At 53.2% G+C, this 19773-nt stretch overlaps 1 protein-coding gene across 1 annotated transcript in view; it reads left to right on the top strand.

Annotated features, from left to right (window-relative positions):
* The first annotated feature begins 3765 nt into the window (after positions 1 to 3765).
* Gramd4 (GRAM domain containing 4) overlaps positions 3766 to 19773 on the top strand; it is a 76389-nt gene continuing 60381 nt past the window's right edge. Inside the window, exon 1 of the mRNA XM_005067064.4 lies at positions 3766 to 3923. Within this exon, the coding sequence (XP_005067121.2) occupies positions 3895 to 3923 (29 nt within the window). The 5' untranslated portion in view covers positions 3766 to 3894. The remainder of the gene's footprint in view (positions 3924 to 19773) is intronic.

The raw sequence follows: 19773 nt of genomic DNA, 5'->3' as shown, positions 1-19773 counted from the left end.
GTGTTTCTTTCTCTGGTCCTTTTTAGCCTTTTGGCTCCAATTTTAGGGCCAGGGTACATTTCTTTCACTGACTCTGATTCCAGGAACAAAGTGTGTTCCTTTGGCACTGGTTTTAGGGTCAGGGTACATTTCTTTGGTTCTGGTTGCAGGGCCAAAGTGTGTTTCTTTGGCTCTGCTCAGGGTGTGTTTCTTTGACTGGTCCCTTTTCCCTACACGCTGCCCATCCCATGGAGTGGTAGTGAGTTCGTCTTCACTCGCTTTACACTGTTCTCTTAGGTGGTGAAGTCAGAAGATGGCGGGTGGGTGGTCACTCTTGTTCCTCGGACTGGGTTCTAGCTACCTTCCAACAGATGCCAGCAAGGCTCAGGCGCTCGCTCGGCAGAACTGCTGGTGTGGCTCTGACCTTTGCAGTCCCACCATGCCTAGCTCACAGCCAGTGGTGACATTGCTGATGCTCAGTGTGTGGCCTTTAGCGTCAGGTGACCTCCAGGACCGATGGTGCAACAGAGATTTCCTCACAGCCCTGCAGGGGAAGTTCAAGGTCAAGCTGCAGCAGGGCCAGCTCCTTTTCTCCAGGGTGTGGTGGCGCCACCTTCTTTGTCTCGGTATGGTCGTCCCTGTGTGTGTGTGTGTGTGTGTGTGTGTGTGTGTGTGTGTGTGTGTGTGTGTGTGTGTCCTGATTATCCTTTTAGAAGAGCCAGGCAGATTAGACTGGAGCTGGTCCCTGTGACCCTGCCGGCCTTACCGGCCTCTGTAAAGACCCTGCTGCCTTCAAATGCAGTCATGTTCCCAGGTCGGGTGGATTAGGTGTCCAGATCTGTGGGACACAGTCCAGACCACAAATTCCTTCTCAGGAAATGAGGGCCGTGGTTGTGAGGAACCACTGAGTAGATGGTGGGCCTGGGAACCTCATGTTCTCCTGGGGGCCGTGTATGTCCAAGCCCGTCTTTCTAGAAGGAACCACTTATTGATCAGATTTGTACCCCCCCCAGGAAGTGCCCGGGAGTGGGCACCCAGGGGATGTTTGTCTACAGTAGGGGAGGGATAGGGATCCTGAGAAGGCCCTGGAAGTCTGCCTCCCTTATTGCGCTCCTGCTTATCTCCTCACCCTAGCCAGTCAGGCAGAGAACTTTTCCTGGCCACCTCCTCTGTGTTAGGCCAGGTTGGGGGCGGCCATGTGTATCTGCTGGCTCCCTCCCTGATAAGCTGCTGCTATGGTCTCCAGGTGGCTCAGTTTGTCAGGAAGCCCCAGCATCCCATAGGGCCCCAGCCACCACTGCATGCTGGCTGAGCCCGAAACAGCAGAGATGCACTACAGGGATAAGGCCTCGGAAGATTCTCCCTGGGGTCACGAGCTGAGGGCGGGGCCTGTCTACAGAGGGAGGAACAGGAAGTCCGAGAGTGAGTGGAAGTGAGGGGCAGGGCTTCCTGTAACCCCCTGCAGAGCGCCCTGTTCTGCACACATCTGTGGCAGCACTGGCCAGCTTCAGGATGTCCTGTGTGTGATTGTGAGGGCCTGCTTGCCATGCCCTCACAGTGAGAGCTGTGTAGGAGTGTGTGTCAGGGAATTGCCATTCTGCCTTAGTTACTTTTCTATTGCTTTGATGAGACACCGTGATTAAGGCAACTTAGAGATGAGTGTTTAATTTGGGGCTCAGACGGGTCAGTCCATGACCATTATGGCGGGGAGCATGACAGCAGGCAGGCTTGGTGCTGGAGCAGCAGCTGAGAACTCACGTCTTGAGACACAGCCATGAGGTAGAGAGGGAGCTAACTGGGAATGGTGTAGGCTTTTGAAACCTCAAACCCAGCGACACTCCTCCAACAAGGCCACACTTTTTTTTTATTCGAGACAGGGTTTCTCTGTGGCTTTGGAGGCTGTCCTGGAACTAGCTCTTGTAGAACAGGCTAGTCTCGAACTCACAGAGATCCTCCTGCCTCTGCCTCCCAAGTGCTGGGATTAAAGGCGTGTGCCACGGCTGCCCGGCTAAGGCCACACTTTCTAATTCCTCCCGAACAGTGTCACCATGTGTGGACCAAGCATACAAACATATGAGCTTCTGGGGGCCATTGTCATTCAATCTACGATAGCTTCCATCAAGAGCCCACCAGCATCATCATAAAATCAACATGCCACACTGGCGCACTGGGGATTAAGCTTGCAATGCAGGGACTTTGGGGACACATTTAAACACGCAGGGAGGGTCACCTACATGAATGTACTGAGCCGTTCCTTGTAGAAGCTGCCCAGCTGAGTTCATAGGAGATGGGTGGGGGATGACTCCTGAGAACTCTGGCTTCATTGGGAGGCTACAGCCATTTTCTGACCCAGCTGGCCAAAGCAGTGGAATGCATGGATGTCAACAGTTAGCCTAGCAGGCTGGTAGGGTCAGAGCAGAGAAGGTCTGTCTGGGAGGATATGGCTTAGGCAATGGTCTGGAGGCAGTAGAACTTGTGTTTGGGGGGAACCACAGTCCTGTTTTGCTGGGAGACAAAGAGGAAGGGGAAAAGCCAGAGGTAGGAGGAGTCAGCAAGATTGGCATGGTGTCAGGCTCCGATGCCGCACAAAGGTGACCCAGAGGAGGTTCCTGCCCAAAGCAGCTCTCATCTTGCCAAAACCAAGCCCTGCAGGCAGCTTCCCCGGGCACCTTATGCTACACTGCCAGCCAAGAGCCATGGAATAGACCCCACATTGTTCTTTGCTACTTCTGAGACCACTGCTTCTCATTCTGCAGAGACCAGAGGGTTCACCCACTGGAGCTCATCTGCATGCCAGCCCCTGAACCTGATACAAAGGGCTGTCTGGAAGGCAGGGAATGCTGGAGGACATAAGGGGCCTGGAATACTGTCCCCAGGAAGCTTCAGGAGCCCTTGAGCTGGGGTGCTTGAGACAAAGTGGGGGCAGTTTTGGACTTTAGGGTTGGTTGGAAGTGACTGCAGCAAGATCAGCATCAATGGGTAGAGGCAGAGCATTAGACCTGTGCCTGCATGGCCCTGGTGGAGGGAGGCAGGCGAGGCCAGCAGTGCAAGCCTAGAGGTCTGTGAGCTCTCTCAGCTTCCTCTGCCCTCTCCTCCAACCCTGCAGCTGGCCTCCTGGGTCAGACCCCATAGGGTGCTGATGGTTGGTTATCCAACCAGGCTAGGGTCTGAGTTTCGGCGCTATCTTTACCTGATCCACTAGTTATCTTGCCAACCCCTGTTTTTGATAGGTGAGTTAAAAGGGGAAGGTGTCTATTGGAGGACCTCAATTCCCAAGAGTAGTTAATGCCTGGGCTGAATCAGGCTTCCTATGGCTAAGGTGACATTTAACGGTGCATGGACTAGATATTGAGTGGGAGAGAAGGGGGAATTGCCCACTGCCCCTCCCGGTCCAAGTTCCGTGTCCGTTTCCCAGTGTGGAGCCGTGCTTTGAGTCCAGTCTGGCGATGTCAGGACAAGTTACCATTGGCAGCAACTGTCAAACCCGCACACCAGAGCGAAGCGACAGTGGCATGCATGCTTGTGCGCGATTGTGTCCGTGGCTGCGACTGGCAGGCGGCCGCGCGTGCGCGTGGGTACGCGCGGCGAGGACCCACGTGGGTCACCCAAACAAAGACGGCGCCGCGTGATCGGGCCCGCGCGCGCGCGAACCCGGCAGGGCGGGCAGAGAGGCGAGGGGCGGGCAGAGAGGCGCGGGCCGGGGCGGGGCGGCGGCTGCGCAGGCCCGGCCGGGGGCGCGCAGACTCCGCGCAGCGGGACGTGAGCGCGCGACGCGGCGCCGCCTCCGCGCTCGTGGCCGGCACCCGCGGGGCCGCGTAGTCCCCGCTCCCCGGCGCCGCTGGGCTCCCGGGAGGGCGGCAGGTGCAGCGGGGCCGGGTGGCCGGCCAGGGGGGGCACCGCGGCGGCGGCGGGTGGATGAGAGTTGGCCCCGATCTCCCCGCAGGGTAAGCGGTGCGCGCGCGGACTCCTACACAGACCTGGGCTACGCTCGCCACGTTCTGTCCCGGCCGCCGGGCCGTGACCCTATGCGCTGTGCTGCTCTCACTCGGTGGCCCACAGCGGCGACCCTCCTTTCGGGGAGCGACGCGGGCGCGCCCCGAGCACACGCCCCCGGGGCGCGTGTCACGGCCACCCCTCGCGCGCACCACTGGCGCTGTGCGGGTCCGGGTCCTACTGAGAGAGGGGTAGACGCCGATGGGACGTAGGGCCCGAACTACGGTGTGGGGGAGTTCTTAGATGGGTCACCATGCCTAGGCCGCTAGCGGGGGACAGGATGAGGGCGCAGCAAATGTCGTCCTACTGACCCACTCTTGTGGGGGTGGGTGAACTGGAAAGGAGGAGGGCTCTCCAGGCCGGTGTGGCCCAAGACATGACCTGGGGAAAAGTTGTGGACGCTTGCTCCCCTTTCCACACCCTGTTTTCTGTGTGGCTTTTTTCCTTTCATTTGGACATCAGCCTGTGGGTTTCTGGGGACAGTTGGCACCTGACTGGAGCTTAGGCCTGTGTGTTTATTACAACCGCTAAGGTGGGGTGCTGTGTGGCCGCACCCAGCCTAAGACCTCACCTGTCCACAGCGGGACTAGCACCTCTGAAAGGTGGAGAGGGGCCAGTCTGGGTGTTGGTTCCCCTGTCTCCTACTGTGGCCCAGTGGTAGAGCGAGGAACAGGTTTCCAGAGCCAGAGACAAGCTGGTACACCTCCAAGCTTCCCCATTTCCAGAGGTAGGAGGGATTCAGTTTGGGGGAGACCTGTTTTCAGGGTGGGCTCCCTTCCTTCCTCACTTTGTGCAGATTAGGGATCAAAATTCAAGTTGTGAGGTCCCAAGTCTCAGCCCTCCCCGGGTGCACTGAAGTCTAGCTAGGCAGAGGGCCTTGCTTTTGGGCCAAACCCAGAAGGATGGTCATGATTTGGGCTCTGTAGGGTTTGAAATAAGGGACAGTTGAAAGTTAGTTTTTCTTATATACCTGCTCTGTGACATTGGGCAAGGGAATGAGCATCCCCTGCCTCAGTTTCCCCATCGGTGAGTGACAAAGGAGAAGAGGATTGATGATACGATATGGCTTCCATGCTGGCCAGACACACTCTAGGTCAGGAGTCGGGCCAGGTTGTCCTGCCCTTAGCCTCTCAGGTGGCCTTAACGGACCTGCTGATAATCTGAGGAATCTTCTCTCGTTCTGTCGCTGCCCCACCTGTTCCTAGGCCCATATGGAGACACACAGCCTGGCCCTGTGAGGGTGTTTTATTATTGCTGCCCTATGCTAGGATGAAACCACAACCCACAGATGCTCTCTGGGACACCCCAATGATCTCAGTCAACATGCATGTTTCTGTCTCCTTCCCAAGCTACTGCTAGATGTTGGAGCTCCCTTGCCTTTGCTGTGATACTGACTACTGAACTCTCAGGGAGTTTGAGCTAGGTACTGATGACTGACTGGGAGGTTGGATGTCCAGGATCATATGGTTTGTGCACCACCATTTCCCTGCTCTGCTCGGTTTTTCCTCAGCCAGCCGGGCTGATGGTAGGGAGCGTGGCTGTCCCTACTGGTCCTAGTGATACCTGTCTGAGTCCATGCTAGCACGTATATCCCGCAAACCATCCAGGACGGTCTGAGTTGAGGTCTGTTTCTGCACAGTCTGGGCACCTGTTTATCCTGCCTCCTACTTGGGCAGGCAGAGGGGCTTTGCAGGGGTGCCTTTCCTAGGGAAGGAGCAGTGGTCTTTCTCTCCAAGCCTCCCGGGCGCCCTCTGTTATCTGTTATCCTGGTTCACCCGGAGTGGCGCCAGCAGTCAGAGCAGTTGCCAGTGCCAGCAGCGATGGCCTCTGCTGTCCTCATTCTTGCTGGGCTTCACCTTCACCACCTAGAAAGAGGAGACTCAGACCTGTTTCCTGAATCAACATTTCTGCCTCATAATAGAGAGTGCTCGCACAATGGAAACAGTGTCATTGGAGGCCCCGAGATGCTCTTGGCAGTGTTGGCATAGCCTCAGCGTAGCTCTGCAAGGGGAGTATAGCAGGTAAGTTACAGATGTTTAGAAACACCTGCTCCAGCCACACCACATCTGGACAGAATCAGAATCTGTGTCTGGAGAACCCACAGCTCGGTGTTTTGATGTGGGATCCTTGTTGGCTATTGTGCTGCCTGGTGTCCCTTCCTGCTCTGGGGACAATATATGGAATCGCCATCTAGTTGCCCTATGCTCTGGTAAGGTTTCTCTCTTGAAGCCTGACCTACTGAGCCTTTTCACAGGATTGGGGGTGCTTGTTCTGGGGTGATGTATCTGCAGCCAGAGGCTCATGTTTGGGGGGCCATCCTCTCTTGGGGAGCTGGGCAGGTTCTCCTCCTGAGCGGCCCTGGCTTATCTGCTCTGCTGTTTGGCCCTCTTTATGTGTCTCTCTGTGTCAGGGTGACTTAGTGTCTGTGGTGGCAAGCACCTGTTAGTGGGAGATGCTTGTGATGGTGTGTGGTTGGCTCACCTTTTCAGAGTTTCTACATTCTTCCCTGCAAGGTAGACCTTGAGGGTGCGGCCAGCCCCATTAGCAGTGAAAGGTGTGTTGTGGCCCACTGGTATAGCTGTGCTTCCTGGAGAGCAGGTGATCGTGAATCCAGGGAGATAAGAAGGGAGCCGTGCAAGTGAGTCACAGGTGAAAGCAGATGGACTTGCATCTTCTTTGCAAAGGTAGCTCCTTTCCCTGGTCTCAGGTGACCATTTCTAGGGAAGCCAACACCCCAGGGCAGTTTGACCATAAATGTAGGCTCAACACCCCAGGGCAGTTTGACCATAAATGTAGGCTCAACACCCCAGGGCAGTTTGACCATAAATGTAGGCTCTGGAAGGTTTGGTATGTGAGCCCTGCGAGCTAGCTGGGAGCTTTTTGGTGCCATAGTGGCTCTGGGGTTGCTTTCCCCTTGGCTTTGCACGGGTGGCGTCCTGCTTTCCCTTCATTCTGGGTAGAACTAGGAAAAAAAACCCCAACAACAACAAAAATGTTGCTTGGAAGGGGGGGTGAAAGTCCAAGTCTTCCTCAGCCAGGTGTGGGCTGGCTGCAGGGAGGAGGCCCGGAGTTCCTTGCCTAGCTTCGCCCCGCTGTACCTGACCAGAGCTTGTGGCTGGTGGAGAAATGTCCTATAAAGCAAAAGAAGAGATGTGACAGACCAGGTTTCCCTAATTGTAGGAGACATTCTTTTCTTCTGGGGTGTCTGTGTGTGGCCAGTACAGAGGCCTAGGAGGGGACTTTAGATTGAAGTCACCGCTAATAACATTTGACATCTAAAAGCCGTTGTTAAGACTGTTTGGTGTTTGAGTTATAACCAGGGTTGTGATTACACTTAAGCCTGTGATTAAAGTCCCCTGTGGTCATACAGGAAGACAGGAAGTATTGGCTCATCTGAGAAAAAAAAATAGTAGTAGGAGGACAAATCCGTCTACACACCACTCGCTGCACCGAGTGCCTCTCAAGGATCGTCTCACCCACGAGAACTTTTGCTACCTCACCAGGTGAGGAAACTGAGGCACAGAGAGGGAGGGGCACAGCTTGCTCAAGTACAGCTTAGGACAGTAGCAGAGCTTGGATTTGAGCTTGTGTGGTGGCTTGTGACAGAGCAGCTCCAGGGTCCCATGTCGTTGTGGGTCATCATGTCCATCCCCCACCCTGCTGCCTTGGTAAGCCTCCTCTAGTGATGAGTTTAGTTTCAAGGGGTCATGTGGTATTTCAAGGCACAGCAGTCTCTCAGGGCCCTGTGACATTCTTCTGAGGAGCTCCTGTGGTTTCTTTCTTGTGACTCCTGAAGGTCGTGCTGTGGTGGGCTCCATCTCACAATACTAAAGCAGAGATGTTCAGGGGTTTCCCCAAGATACAAGACTGCCTCTTTCCTGTTTGCCTCCCGTGGGGCTTTCTTTTTCTTTTCTTCTCTCTCTCTCTCTCTTTCTTTCTTTCAACAGGGTTTCTCTGTGTTGTTTTGGAGCCTGTCCTGGAACTCACTCTGTAGACCAGGCTGGCCTCGAACTCACAGAGATCCGCCTGCCTCTGCCTCCCTAAGTGCTGGGATTAAAGGTGTGTGCCACCACCGCCTGGCAGAAGGTGGGCTTTTGAAAGCAGGGATCTCTCCATCCCATTTAGCGCCATGTCCCTTGTGTCAGACAGCCTCGAGTGAGCTGTCACGGCACTGGGTGGACATTGTGCTCTGTCTTCTCTGGGTCATTGACAGTTCATACGGAAGGGACCCTAGCTTTAGGGCTCATCCATAGCTGAACCAGGCTGTGCGGCAGGGAGAGGCCAGGTGCTCTGACAGCTGCTGCAGGGAGGGAGCAAGCCCAGGAGGAGTCTGTCCTTTCTGCGTATCTCTTTGTTGAGGTGTGTTTCATGCACCTCACGCTCCACCCTTTACAGATATAATCTGCTGCTTTCTAAACCATTCATGATCTCGCCAGCCATCACCACAATCTAGAGGATGTTTCCAGAAGGAGACAAGGACTGGAGAGCTGGCACCCCACTGCCTCTTTCCCCGGCTGAGGCCACCACCCTGCTAGGTTATCTGTGGATTTGCCTTCTCTGGATTCTTTTATGCACCGGTAATCACAGTGTGGGTGACCTTTGTGTCAGCTTTCCTTGTTCACTGTGGATGCGTTGTGGTGGCAATTGTGCCTGTTTCGACTACCCCCCCCTTGCTCCTGCCACCCTTGCCCCCATGTGGTTCACTCGTTACTGTTTGCAGACCAGTATCTTAACATTTACTTATGTTTGTATCTGTGGGTACAAAATGCCACAGTATTCATGTGAAGGCTGGAGGGCAACTTTCGTTGTAGTTTTGTTTTGTTTTTCGGATACAAGGTTTCTCTGTGTAGCTTTGGAGCCTGCCCTGGAACTTGCTTTGTATCCCAGGCTGGCTTTGAACTCACAGACATCTGCCTGCCTCTGCCTCCCAGTGCTGGCATTAAAGGCACGTTCCACCACTGCCGGGCTCAGAGGGCAACTTTTGGGAGTCAGTTCTTTTCTTCCACCATGGTCTCCATCCCCAGGGGTGGAGCTCAGGTCACTAGGGGTAGGTGGCAATTTGGTTATTAATGAAGTCGTCTGCTTGACAGGTTGTCTTCATGGTTGCCTCCTGTCTTTGTTTTTGTCCCAGGACCCCATCCAGATCCCACATATGTCTAGTTGCCACATCTCCTTAGGCTCCTCTTGACTGTGACACTGTCTCAGACTTTGGTTGACTCCTTGAGGAGGTTGGTGGGCTGCAGGGCCCCGTGTTGGAGTTTTCGTGTCACTTGGGAATCCTCTCTTGAAATGTAGATGTTTTTGTGCTGATGAGTCTGGGGTGACAGGTGTGTTTGGGAAGGGCAGCCGTGTTCTCGATGCCTGCATTCTGTCTTTCACTGTGACTCATTGCTGTCGGCGCACCCCTGGCCTAGGTGTATTTATCAAGGGGCCTCTGTGTCAAAGCATCCCTGCCACACTCTTTGGAAGGAATTCCCAGTGCATTCCACAACTGAGAAGCAAAAGGGTCTCTGTGCTACCCCCACAATGGCCAAACACTTGAATTCTTTGCAAATCTGTGTGGATTTGGGAATTGTCTTCTTCATTTAGCTACTCACTAGCCGTTGGCTTCTGTTCCTGTTGACTCGTGTTTTACACTTTACCATGGGATCTGTTCTTTGTCTCCAGTTCCCACACCACCGTCTCTCTGAGAACCTGAGCGCTTCACGGCTGTTTGGTTCACAGCCTGGTCCAAGTTTAGCCCTAGAGTCTGCCCATTCTATTGGGAGCCTAGGTTCCTTCCCTGGGGATCAGTATCAGAAACCCCAGATCTAGGGGGTGCTGGTTGCTACTGGGTTTGGTTGCTTCTGGGCCCCTTCAAATGGAAGGACAGACCTCTGACCCCTGTGTACCTGCATCTGTCCATGAACACATCCATGCGTGGCCATGTGCATCAGTAACAAGGGGACTGTGTTCACAGATGGCCAGCTCCAGTCTGGCCACCCCAAGGATGGGTCTGGTCTGTTCTCCTTGTAGATCAATACGATTCCATCGCAGCAGCATGGAGCTGGGCTTTTCCTCCCTTAGCCACTCCGTGCTTAATCCTTCAACATCAGTTATCACAAGGTGGGACCAGAACTGCTGTCTTGCAGTTCCCAGGGAGAGTTTACCAACCTGGAGCCTTCCCAGCCCATGCAATGGGTGTGCACTTTGGACCTGCAGAGCCTGGGGGGGGGCAGCCACCTCCCCAGAGATGCTTCTGTGTCTGGTTCTGTTATGGGAGGGAGAGACAAGGAGGCGCTGTGGATGGGGGAACTTCCCTGCTGTGTTCAACAGCCTGGCTGTGGGATGGGCACAGATTGGGACATCTCTTTGAACCATGAGGGTGGGGCCCCAGTTTTGAAGGAATCCCCATAGGCTTCTCCTCAGACAGGGAGGAGGAAGGCTGCCGGTGGCTGTTTGGGAGCTCAGAGATCTTTGACTTTAATCCTGGCTGGGTCTGTGTTCTCTCTGCCTCTGAACTTGCCACTTGGGCAGAGAGGAGTCTTTGAATGGTTCTCTGAGAGTAGAAGGAACACCTCCTTGCCCTTCGTGGAAGTGATACTTTTTTTTTTAATCACTAGAAAACCATGTTAGTGCCGCCTGTGTGCCACCGTTGCCGCCCATGGTAGGAAAAGGGAACAAAGTGGGCACTCTCTGCTGACTTGGGCTTTTCCAGTTCCATTTCTTTATGGTGAGGTTGGTGGTAGTCACGGCCCTGTCCCAGTTAACTGCTCAGCTGGTGCCTGTGGCAGGGTGGGGGTGCACGCACACAGAGCTCTTCAGACAGGGATCGTGTAGGTTGGAAATGAACTGGGTACAGCCTAAATGGATGGGTAGGTATGGGTAGACAGGTCCCAACCCGAGGAGGGGCCCGAGGGCAGGGCCTCAGGATGTTGATATTTTAGAGGAAAGCAGCCACCGGAGCAGACTCAGGAGACGCCTGGACAGCACCATTATCCCATATTGCTGTCCCCCTGAACTGAAGTGAGGCAGGATACTCAGAAGACTCTGGGACAGGCTCAATGACACTGTTCAGTGATTGGGATTCTATTTTATGTGTGATGTAGGCTGAGCCTTGTGTGTCTAGGGATAAATGCCACCCTAATCCCCGAGGGGCATGGAGGTGATAAAGGTGTGATCTGTACTGTCTACACTTGTAGGGAGGGGCATGCACACTCTGTCCATATACGTTGATGTCTGGGTTTTGTTTTGTTTTGTTTTGTTTTTTGCTATTAGAAGGATTTTTTTTCTCCCATTGTTGAATAGTGACATAGGGGGAAACTTTCTAGTTTCACTTTTTTTTTTTTTTTTTTGGTTTTATGAGACAGGGTTTCTCTGTATTGTTTTGGAGGCTGTGGGTCCAGCCGGGCCTCGAACTCACAGAGATCCGCCTGCCTCTGCCTCCCGAGTGCTAGGATTAAAGGCGTGTGCCACCACCGCCTGGCAAGTTTCTAGTTTCACTTCAAGAAGCTCTGGCTCAAACGATCCTAGCTTCGCCGGGTAGTGGTGGCACACGCCTTTAATCCCAACACTCGTTAGGCAGAGGCAGCCAGATCTCTGTGAGTTTGAGGCCAGCCTGGTCTACGGAGCGAGTTCCCAGACAACCTCCAAAGCTACAGAGAAGCCCTGTCTCTAAAAAACAAAAAACAAAAAAAAAATCCTTTATACCCTGTCTTTTCTCTGTGCGTGTTTATCTAGGACACTAGACAGTGCTGAATGTTACCAGTGTTCTTTTGGGGGCCTGTGGTGGAAGGAAGGGTAGACTGTTTTCCTGTTGCCTGAGAAAGCAGCCCTGGTAAGCGAGGCTGTGTCAGTAAGGGTTTGTGGTCCTGCATGGTAACCTGGTTGTCCTACCCTGCTACCCAGGCAGGCTGTCACAGCCTGTCGCTCAGAGGACACTTGCGATGGGGACCCATGATGTCAGGAAGGCATACTCCAGATGGTCCATTGAGTGAGAAGTTTGATATTTAAAACTCTGAAGCTCAGGGTGGAGAGATGACTCAGTGGTTAAGAGTGCTTGTTTAAGAGGACCAGGGTTCAGTTCCCAGCAGCTCACAACTGTCTGTAACTCCAGTTCCAGGGATCTGATGCCCTCTTTTGATCTCCGTGGGTACCACGCATACATGTAGTGCACACACATGCATGCAGGCAAAACACTCATACATGTAAAATAAAAATAGGTAAATCTTTAAAAAAAAAAAGAAACCTCAAGTTCTTTAAAAAAAAAAAAGTAACTGAGGTAGGCAGACTGTGAGTTCAAAGTCAGGCTACACAGGGAGACATTAAAAGACCGCAACTATAGCTCAGTCGTATGGCATATATGAGGCTCTACAAGTCAATACTGAGTACAGACTAAAAGTGAATAAAGACACCCACAAAACTTCAGTGTCACAAAACCCATTCTGTTTTCAGAAGAGACCTTCTACAGCTAGATGCCCAAGGAGTGACTGCAGGACCATGTGCTGGTAGGGGTTTCTTGGCTTGCTCTCTGCCCATTCTTTTGTTTTCCATAGACTTCAAATAGGATGGATCAATTCATACCCAGAGACGTTTTCAGTCAAGTACAGGACCCTTCTGGGTTTTCATGAGCCTGGGACTTGGGGAAGGAACCCTGAGCCAGAGGAGATGATTTTTTTTTTTGTCCCTAGCCACTGCTAGGCATAGAGGGAGGTATATGAGTCATTTCTCAAGTCTGAGAAGTGGAATGTGAGGTTTGAGTGTGTGTGGGCATGGTTGGGAGGCTGGCTGTCCAGAGTGACACTCCTCAGCATAGGAGAAAGCTACGCTGTCTGTGCCCTGGAGAGCCTCACAGTGTGCCTTTTGGGTATCCCATTTTAGCTTCAGTGACTGGTTTCTGCAGCTTGCCCCTTCCTCACCCATTTTACCCATAGGGAATGGTCAGGGCTCTGACCGAAGAAGGGAGGGGATCACGTGTCATTTCCAAGGCAATGCTTCGAGGTAGCCAGGGATGAGTGGTGGTGGGGAGGGGGGCTGGGAACGGGGGGGGGTGGGATGGAGGTCAGAGGTGGCATGGCCTCCAAGAACGTGAAACAGGCGTGCTTCGTGGATCCTGGATCAAGGAAGAAGATGACATTTTGTTCAACAGCTTGCTAACGAGTGCAGGGGTGTGTGAATCACTTCACTTCAGGAGGCATTTCCGTCACAAGGTTTAAATACAGTTGAGAAGTGGGGGAGGGTGTGGAAGGCGAGAGGGAGAGAGGAGAGTGGAAGGGAGGGACTCACGGGTGCTGGAGGTAGAACTCAGAGGAACGACATGCTAGTGTCTCCTGTTGGTCTTTAGTGCCACTGCCCAACGGTGGGAGCCAAATGGCCCACGTGCGACTCCACCACACACACAGTTGTCTTTGTAGACAGGAAATGAAGCATGAGTCAGCCACCCGCAGCACCAGGGTGGAGCCCAGGAGGATGGCCTGGATGACCTCCTACACCCTTCCTCACCCCTCCCTCCTGGGAGCCCCACTCCCCTCACTGGATTGGAGGCAAATGGCAAGGAATGAGTGCCTGTTCAGGAGGGGCACCAAGGGCAGAGAAGGGGTTGAAGTGGGTGGTATCTAGTCCACAGGGTTCAGGAGGTCAGGCTGGGTGGGACTTGGTCCGGGCTATCTGAGCATTCATTTGTGAGCTGGACTTCAAGAATTGTGACTCAGCCAAGCAGTGCTGGCGCAGCACACGCCTTTAATCCCAGCACTCAGGGAAGCAGAGGCAGGCGGATCTCTGTGAGTTTGAGGCCAGCCTGGTCTACAGAGTGAGTTTCAGTATAGCCAGAGATATACAGAGAAACCCTGTCTAGAAAAACAAAACAAAACAAAACAAACAAACAAACAAGAAAAGGGGCTGGAGAGATGACTCAGGTTAAGAGCACTGACTGCTCTTCCAGAGGTCCTGACTTCAATTCCCAGCACCACGTGGTAGCTCGCAACCATCTGTGATGGGATCTGATTCCCTCTTCTGGTGTGCATGAAGACAATACTTATGCACATAAAATAAATACACGGATAAATCTTTTTAAAAACCAACCAACCAACCAAACAAACAAACAAAAAAAGAATTGTAACTTGCAGAGTGGATGGGATTCCCTGGGAGGGGCAGGCCCTGTGATCCAGGTCTGCTAGTTCAAAATCTGCATAGGACAGTGAGTGCCATCAGGTGACAGGTGACTCATTTAGCTGTTACATATCAGGGTGGCGGAGGCCCAAAGGCCAGTTCCCTGAGAGGAAGGCGAGCCTTGCAGCCCCTGAGACCAGCAAAGCTGTGTGGATGAGGGGAAGGCTGGCTGACTTCCAACATAGCCATAGCTGGGTGTTCTGCATATATGATGTATGTAGGGTGGGATGCTGATAGGCAGGGAAAGGGAAGATGGGCCCTGGCCAACTACTTTCTGGGCTTTTAAAAGCCCAGCTGACCTCTTGCAGTCACATAGCCAGCTCTGCACTTCAGGCCTGGCCATTTACAGATGCACCTGGGGGTTGGGGGCCTCAAAGCTCTAAGCTGCCAGTCATTCCTGCTTAGCCTCCCCAGGCACTCCAGCCCTGGACCTCTCTCTTCTCCCACCCTGGGGTACCATGATGACACTTCCCTAAGCCCTACATCCTTGTCAAGTGGGCTAGGTCTTGGTGGTCCCACAAGGTGTAGGGAAAGTATTGGATGGATGAGTCTGAGTGGCAACCAATGGCCCTGACTGATTGGTGCCAAAGTCCTCTGTCCTAAGTCATGCCATAGTGATGGGGCCTGGAGCAAGTGGCAGAGCCTCTCTGAGTGTCTCATTTTTCATTCAGAGTGAGGTCAGTGACCAGAGTGCTTGTAGGCACTGAGACATTATGTGTCCCAAGCAGTGTCGGCCGTGAGACCCGGTAAAGCCTGGGTCTGCAGTCTGGTGGTCCACAGCCATCCAGGGCTGCTGCTGGGTAGAGCAAGGTGCCTGTGACAGTTCTGTGGGGGGAAGTCTGTCCAGAATAAGGGGTCCTCTTTGCAGCTACCAGAGCCATGGAACCTTTATAAGAGAAGAGTCCTGGTTGCTGAGGAACCCTGGGTGTTGGGGAGCTCTGGATGTTGGGGAGCTCTGATAGTGGAATCTCTGCCCCAGGTAGCCAAGGGCAGATGGCAATATGGGGCTAGTTGATTGTACCCAAGGAAGTATGCCTAAGGCTGCCCAAAGCAGAGAGTGAGTGAGTGGTTCTGTTGCAGTAACTCTTGCAAGGGGCCAGAGGGTGCATGGAGGAGGCTGCCATCTCCCAACAGTGGCCTCCACATGGCAGATGAGGAAGTGGGTGTCAGAGAAGCCCACTTTGCCTTATGTCAGGACTCACGCTCTTGCCATCCTGTTACCCACCCAGTTTTTGTATTTCCAAAGGTCAGGCCTGTCTTCCCTCTTATTCCTCTTATTCTTTTTTTTTTTTTTTTTTTTTTTGGTTTTTCCAGACAGGGTTTCTCTGTGGCTTTGGAGGCTGTCCTGGAACTCGCTTGGTAGTCCAGGCTGGCCTCGAACTTACAGAGAACCGCCTGCCTCTGCCTCCCGAGTGCTGGGATTAAAGGCATGCGCCACCAACACCCGGCCTGGCCTTCCCTCTTATTCTTGAGCATGAGCCTTGAGGAGTAAGGCTTTTGAAGATCCCTCTCCTCAGGCTTCTGGGTGGCCCCCACCCACCCACCCTGAAGGTCCATTTGTGTCTGCCTGAACCTCTTTTCCCTCTCCTCCCCTAGGGAACCTCATAGCAGATAGTGTCTGCATAGTAGTCAGACAGTCACGTAATCTCCCGTTCCTTCTTAGGACTCTCCCACCACCTGTCACGTGTGGTATGATATGTTGGCTGGTAGGAGACGCTACTGTCTCATGGATTCCATACTGTGCAACTGGTTTAGAGAGGTCAGGTTTCTCCCCCAAGGCCAGATAGCCAGAAAACTGTGAGGTTGGTAGCTCCGAGGCCAGTGTTTGTCCCCCTTGCTGACCTGAGTGGTTGAGCCAGAGGCTGGTATAGACCCAAGGCTGTCATAGATCTTGCTTCAGGGGAGAGGAGGGATTCTGGGAGATGCTCAGCCACCAGTTCCAGACGCTACCACTGAGATGACCTGGGGTGGAAGGACTTAACTGATTTAAACCCGGATTCACCCAACTCCCCAGTACATTTAGACCCTTGTGATTTGTGCCATCCCTACCCCTCCGCATGAGCTAGGCACAGCCAGAGGTGTCAGGCGACATTGATGGGCTGTCAGGGCGAGCCCCAGCCTGAGGGCTGGCCAGTTTGCCACCCCTTCTTCCCGTTGCAGTAGGCACCAGGCAGGCAGGTGCCTCCTCCCCTCTGTTCCCAGCAGCTTGGCTGAGGGCCTGAGACAGACATTGAGGACACTGTAGTGTCTGAGGAGAGCCGTTTGGTGCCAGTTGCCCCAGTACAAATCCTGTCCCTGGGGCCTGGCTCAGCAGGCCACCAGGGCTTGTCTTGGCTGTGCAACAGGTATGGTTCAGTCCCTGTAGGATCCTGTTGCCAGGGGATGGAGGCCAACTTCCCCTGTCAAACCCCATCCCCAACCGCTTACTTAATTGACAAATAAGTATTGTTCCTGTAAGGTAGGCGAGGGTGTATTTCTTTTTTCTTTCATAGTTGAGTGTTTAATGGTAGGATTGAAAATAGTCCAGGGTGTTGCTGTACTGACTCAGAATACTCAGTGACTACACTGGGACCTTGCTCATTCATCGAGGGATTGGCTGAGTGCACCGGCCTGGCGAGGGGTAGGGAGCTTCAGCTCCCAGTGGTTTGCAAGGATGCTGTAATTGGTTTTTACTTCCAGGGTGCACCAGCCTGCAGGAGGGGCCTGGTTTCCTGCCTTGTTGCTACCTCTTCCTGATATGGGAGTTAGTTGTGCTGTGTTGCTTGTGATGGATTTTAACAGCCAAATGAACTCATTATGACCTATTTATCAAGTATCTCAGAATCACTTACACGAATATTTTGTCCTAAATTCTGTGTAATTAGAATATAGAAATCCCCGCTCGGCCATTATGTTGGTTCACCAACATAACCTAAATTAGAGCTATCTCTACATGTGTTTTCAAAAGAGGAAAGTGTTTGAATAACAGCGTGAAAGGAATTGATTTTATCTCCTGGGCTCCCAGATGCCAGAGAATAATGGAGTTGCTTTAGGAACATGGGAGCTTGTTACCTCTGTTCGATTTGTGGGAGCTTTCTCTTTACCAGTGACAGAAAGAAAATCTGACAGTACTGTTACAAACTTCGACTTCAGGGATCTAAGGTTTCTCATTGGATCCTCACCAGCGTGCCTTTGTCCCCAGATGTTGAGTGAGAACCTCTACCTTCCTGGGATGCTCTCACAGCAGGCAGGCAGTCTCCAGTCTCCACGTGGCTTTGGAAGTGAGGCAATGCATGAGGAAAGGGGATGTGTGCTCTTTCTGCTGTTTTTCAGTTGTCTCATACTTGTGGGGCCTACCCCATGTGAGGGCATGTGGTGACTCCCTTCCTGCTGTCTGAGGAATGCCCACAGGGTAGGTGTAGGTGAATCCCACCTAGAGTTGCCTAGAATGGCAGGGAAGGTCTTTAAGAAGGAGATTCGGGCCTGGGGAGATGACCCCGTGGGTAAGGTGCTTGCTGTGCCCGTGTGAGGATGGAGTTCGAACCCCCAGCACCCTCCTGTAATTCCCTTGTGTAGGAGGCAGAGACCGGACCTCCAGCAAGCTGGGTGGGTAGACTAGCCAAATCAGCGAGCAATTCAGGAAGACTCCTAGAGTCAAACTCTGGCCTCCATATGCACAGTACATACCACAGCTTGTCTGGAGAGCCTGGTGTCTCTGCCTGGTCAGATTTCCTCCCACCTGGGTGGCCCCCGTTGTGTAGAACATTATCCTGTCGATGTAACAGCCATCCTCTTCAGATGGCAGCTGAGACCACTTGCAAGAGACCGCTGAGTTAGGGCCTATTGACTGTTGGCAGTCCCTTAAAGAAGGAGAGCCATTGTACCCTAGCCTGAGATTCCAGCCACCCCTGCGCTTCCCAGCCAGTGCTGTATGGGAAGGAGCTATAGTATATTGGGGGTGGGAGGATAACTCTAGGAGGACTCCATCTATGCAGCTGTGGGGAAGTCACCGTTCTTGCTGAGCTAAGATTTTTCCAGTGTTTGACTGTTTTGGGGGTCACCCATGTTCTGTAAGTGAGACATTAAACTCATTGGTTCATCAAGTTGGACATTAGTGGAATACTACTTCGGTCTGTCGTTGGTGCTTGGTGCTGTGTCTGGGGGGAGCAGACATTTGTTTATGTCTCTCCTAGAAAAGTTTATTCAACAGACTTTTCTTATCAACCATGGCAGGCTGTGTACCCAGAAAAATGAGGTGATACCTGATATTCTGGGCCAATGGCCCTTAGGGACACTGGGGTCTCAAGAGCAGAGACTTACGGGTTCTGAGAGGAAAAGGGGGCTTCTGATTGAGGTAGCTCAGCCCTTGTGGGCATCAGCCTCTGTACAGCCATGGGGGAATCCCTCTTCCTGCTCCATACCCTGTCCCCCCAGCCCCCTCCCAGGGGCATAGCTGTGTCCTGTTAGGAGGCCAAGATTTAGAGAATCACAAAGTCTGTACACATGTACCTGTCGGCAAGGTAAAGGTTGGGCAGACCCATGACTCCTTAGGGACCTATGGCTAGTGCATTCTGGCTTCTTCAGGTTCCTGGCCTTAAATTTATCACCTCTCACTACCTTGACCACCTCACTGCTTCTCCAGGGGTGAAGAGGTGGACATCAGGAGCGGGCAGGAGCTGGCCATAGGGTGTACAGAGAGCTCCTCGTGTCACCGTCCTGATGATAGTTCTGGTGGCTTGCTGCATTCATTGTCATGGTTCCAGACTGGCACCTTGAGGGGAAGTCAGACGCCACTAGACTGAAGTTTCTCTCAATTGCCTACGCCTGGACTGATGATGAGGTCACAGTAGCCAGGCCCAGCCCCATGCCTTCTCTGAGGAGGGACCTTGAGCTCTGCTTTGCAAACCCAGGAAGTGGAGTTAGCTGGCTAGGTGGCATTTCTGAGTCAGACATCAGTTTCTGCAGATATGCCTATAGCGTGGTTCAGCCTGAAGTAGGACCATTGACATAGGATGGTGTGGAGCCTGACACAGTTTTGTACCCATCCCCTATGGGAGTGGAAGCAGGTGCCTCTCTGGCTTCAGGGTGTGTGTGCCCAGACCAGCCTTTTGCTCTTCCATTTCAACTAACTGGTGGGCAGGATTTCTCTTTCTTTCTTACCTTTGGAATTGGGAAGAGAGGCTCTATGGAACTGCTCTCTTGGCGTCCTGGGACCTTTCCCTCATGGTGTTCCGCCACCTCTTCTTAGTGACACTTACTTGCCTCACATTTGACTCAGCTCCTGTCCGTCTGGTGGAAGACCGGGAGCCTCCCTTCTCCACATTTCTCGTGAACCTGTTCATCCGGCCCAGCTAGGTCTTCACGCCTGCTTTCTTGAGACCTGCCCTCCCCTGGGACTTAGGGCCAGACCTCTGGGCTCTGGGCCCTTTGCCCTGAGGGCTGTGCTTGGGAGCAGGAGCTGTGGCTGCTGCCGGATGAAGAGAGAAGGCCTCAGCCAGGTGCCTGGTGTGGCCTTGGAGCTGTGGTGCCATGGTGGAGGGAGACACGCCAGGAGGCAGGGCCGTGTTACAGTTGGAGTTTCATGCTCCAGAACTTAGGTTTTCCCAGAGGGAGAACAGTGCTAGCCACGAGGCCTGTGGGCATGAGACAATGTGGTAAGTTTGGATGTCTGGAGAT

Source organism: Mesocricetus auratus, unplaced genomic scaffold (genome assembly GCF_017639785.1).
Source record: "Mesocricetus auratus isolate SY011 unplaced genomic scaffold, BCM_Maur_2.0 Super-Scaffold_100010, whole genome shotgun sequence".
In the NCBI taxonomy this organism is placed as follows: domain Eukaryota; kingdom Metazoa; phylum Chordata; class Mammalia; order Rodentia; family Cricetidae; genus Mesocricetus; species Mesocricetus auratus.
This window is presented reverse-complemented; position numbering and strand designations above follow the sequence as displayed.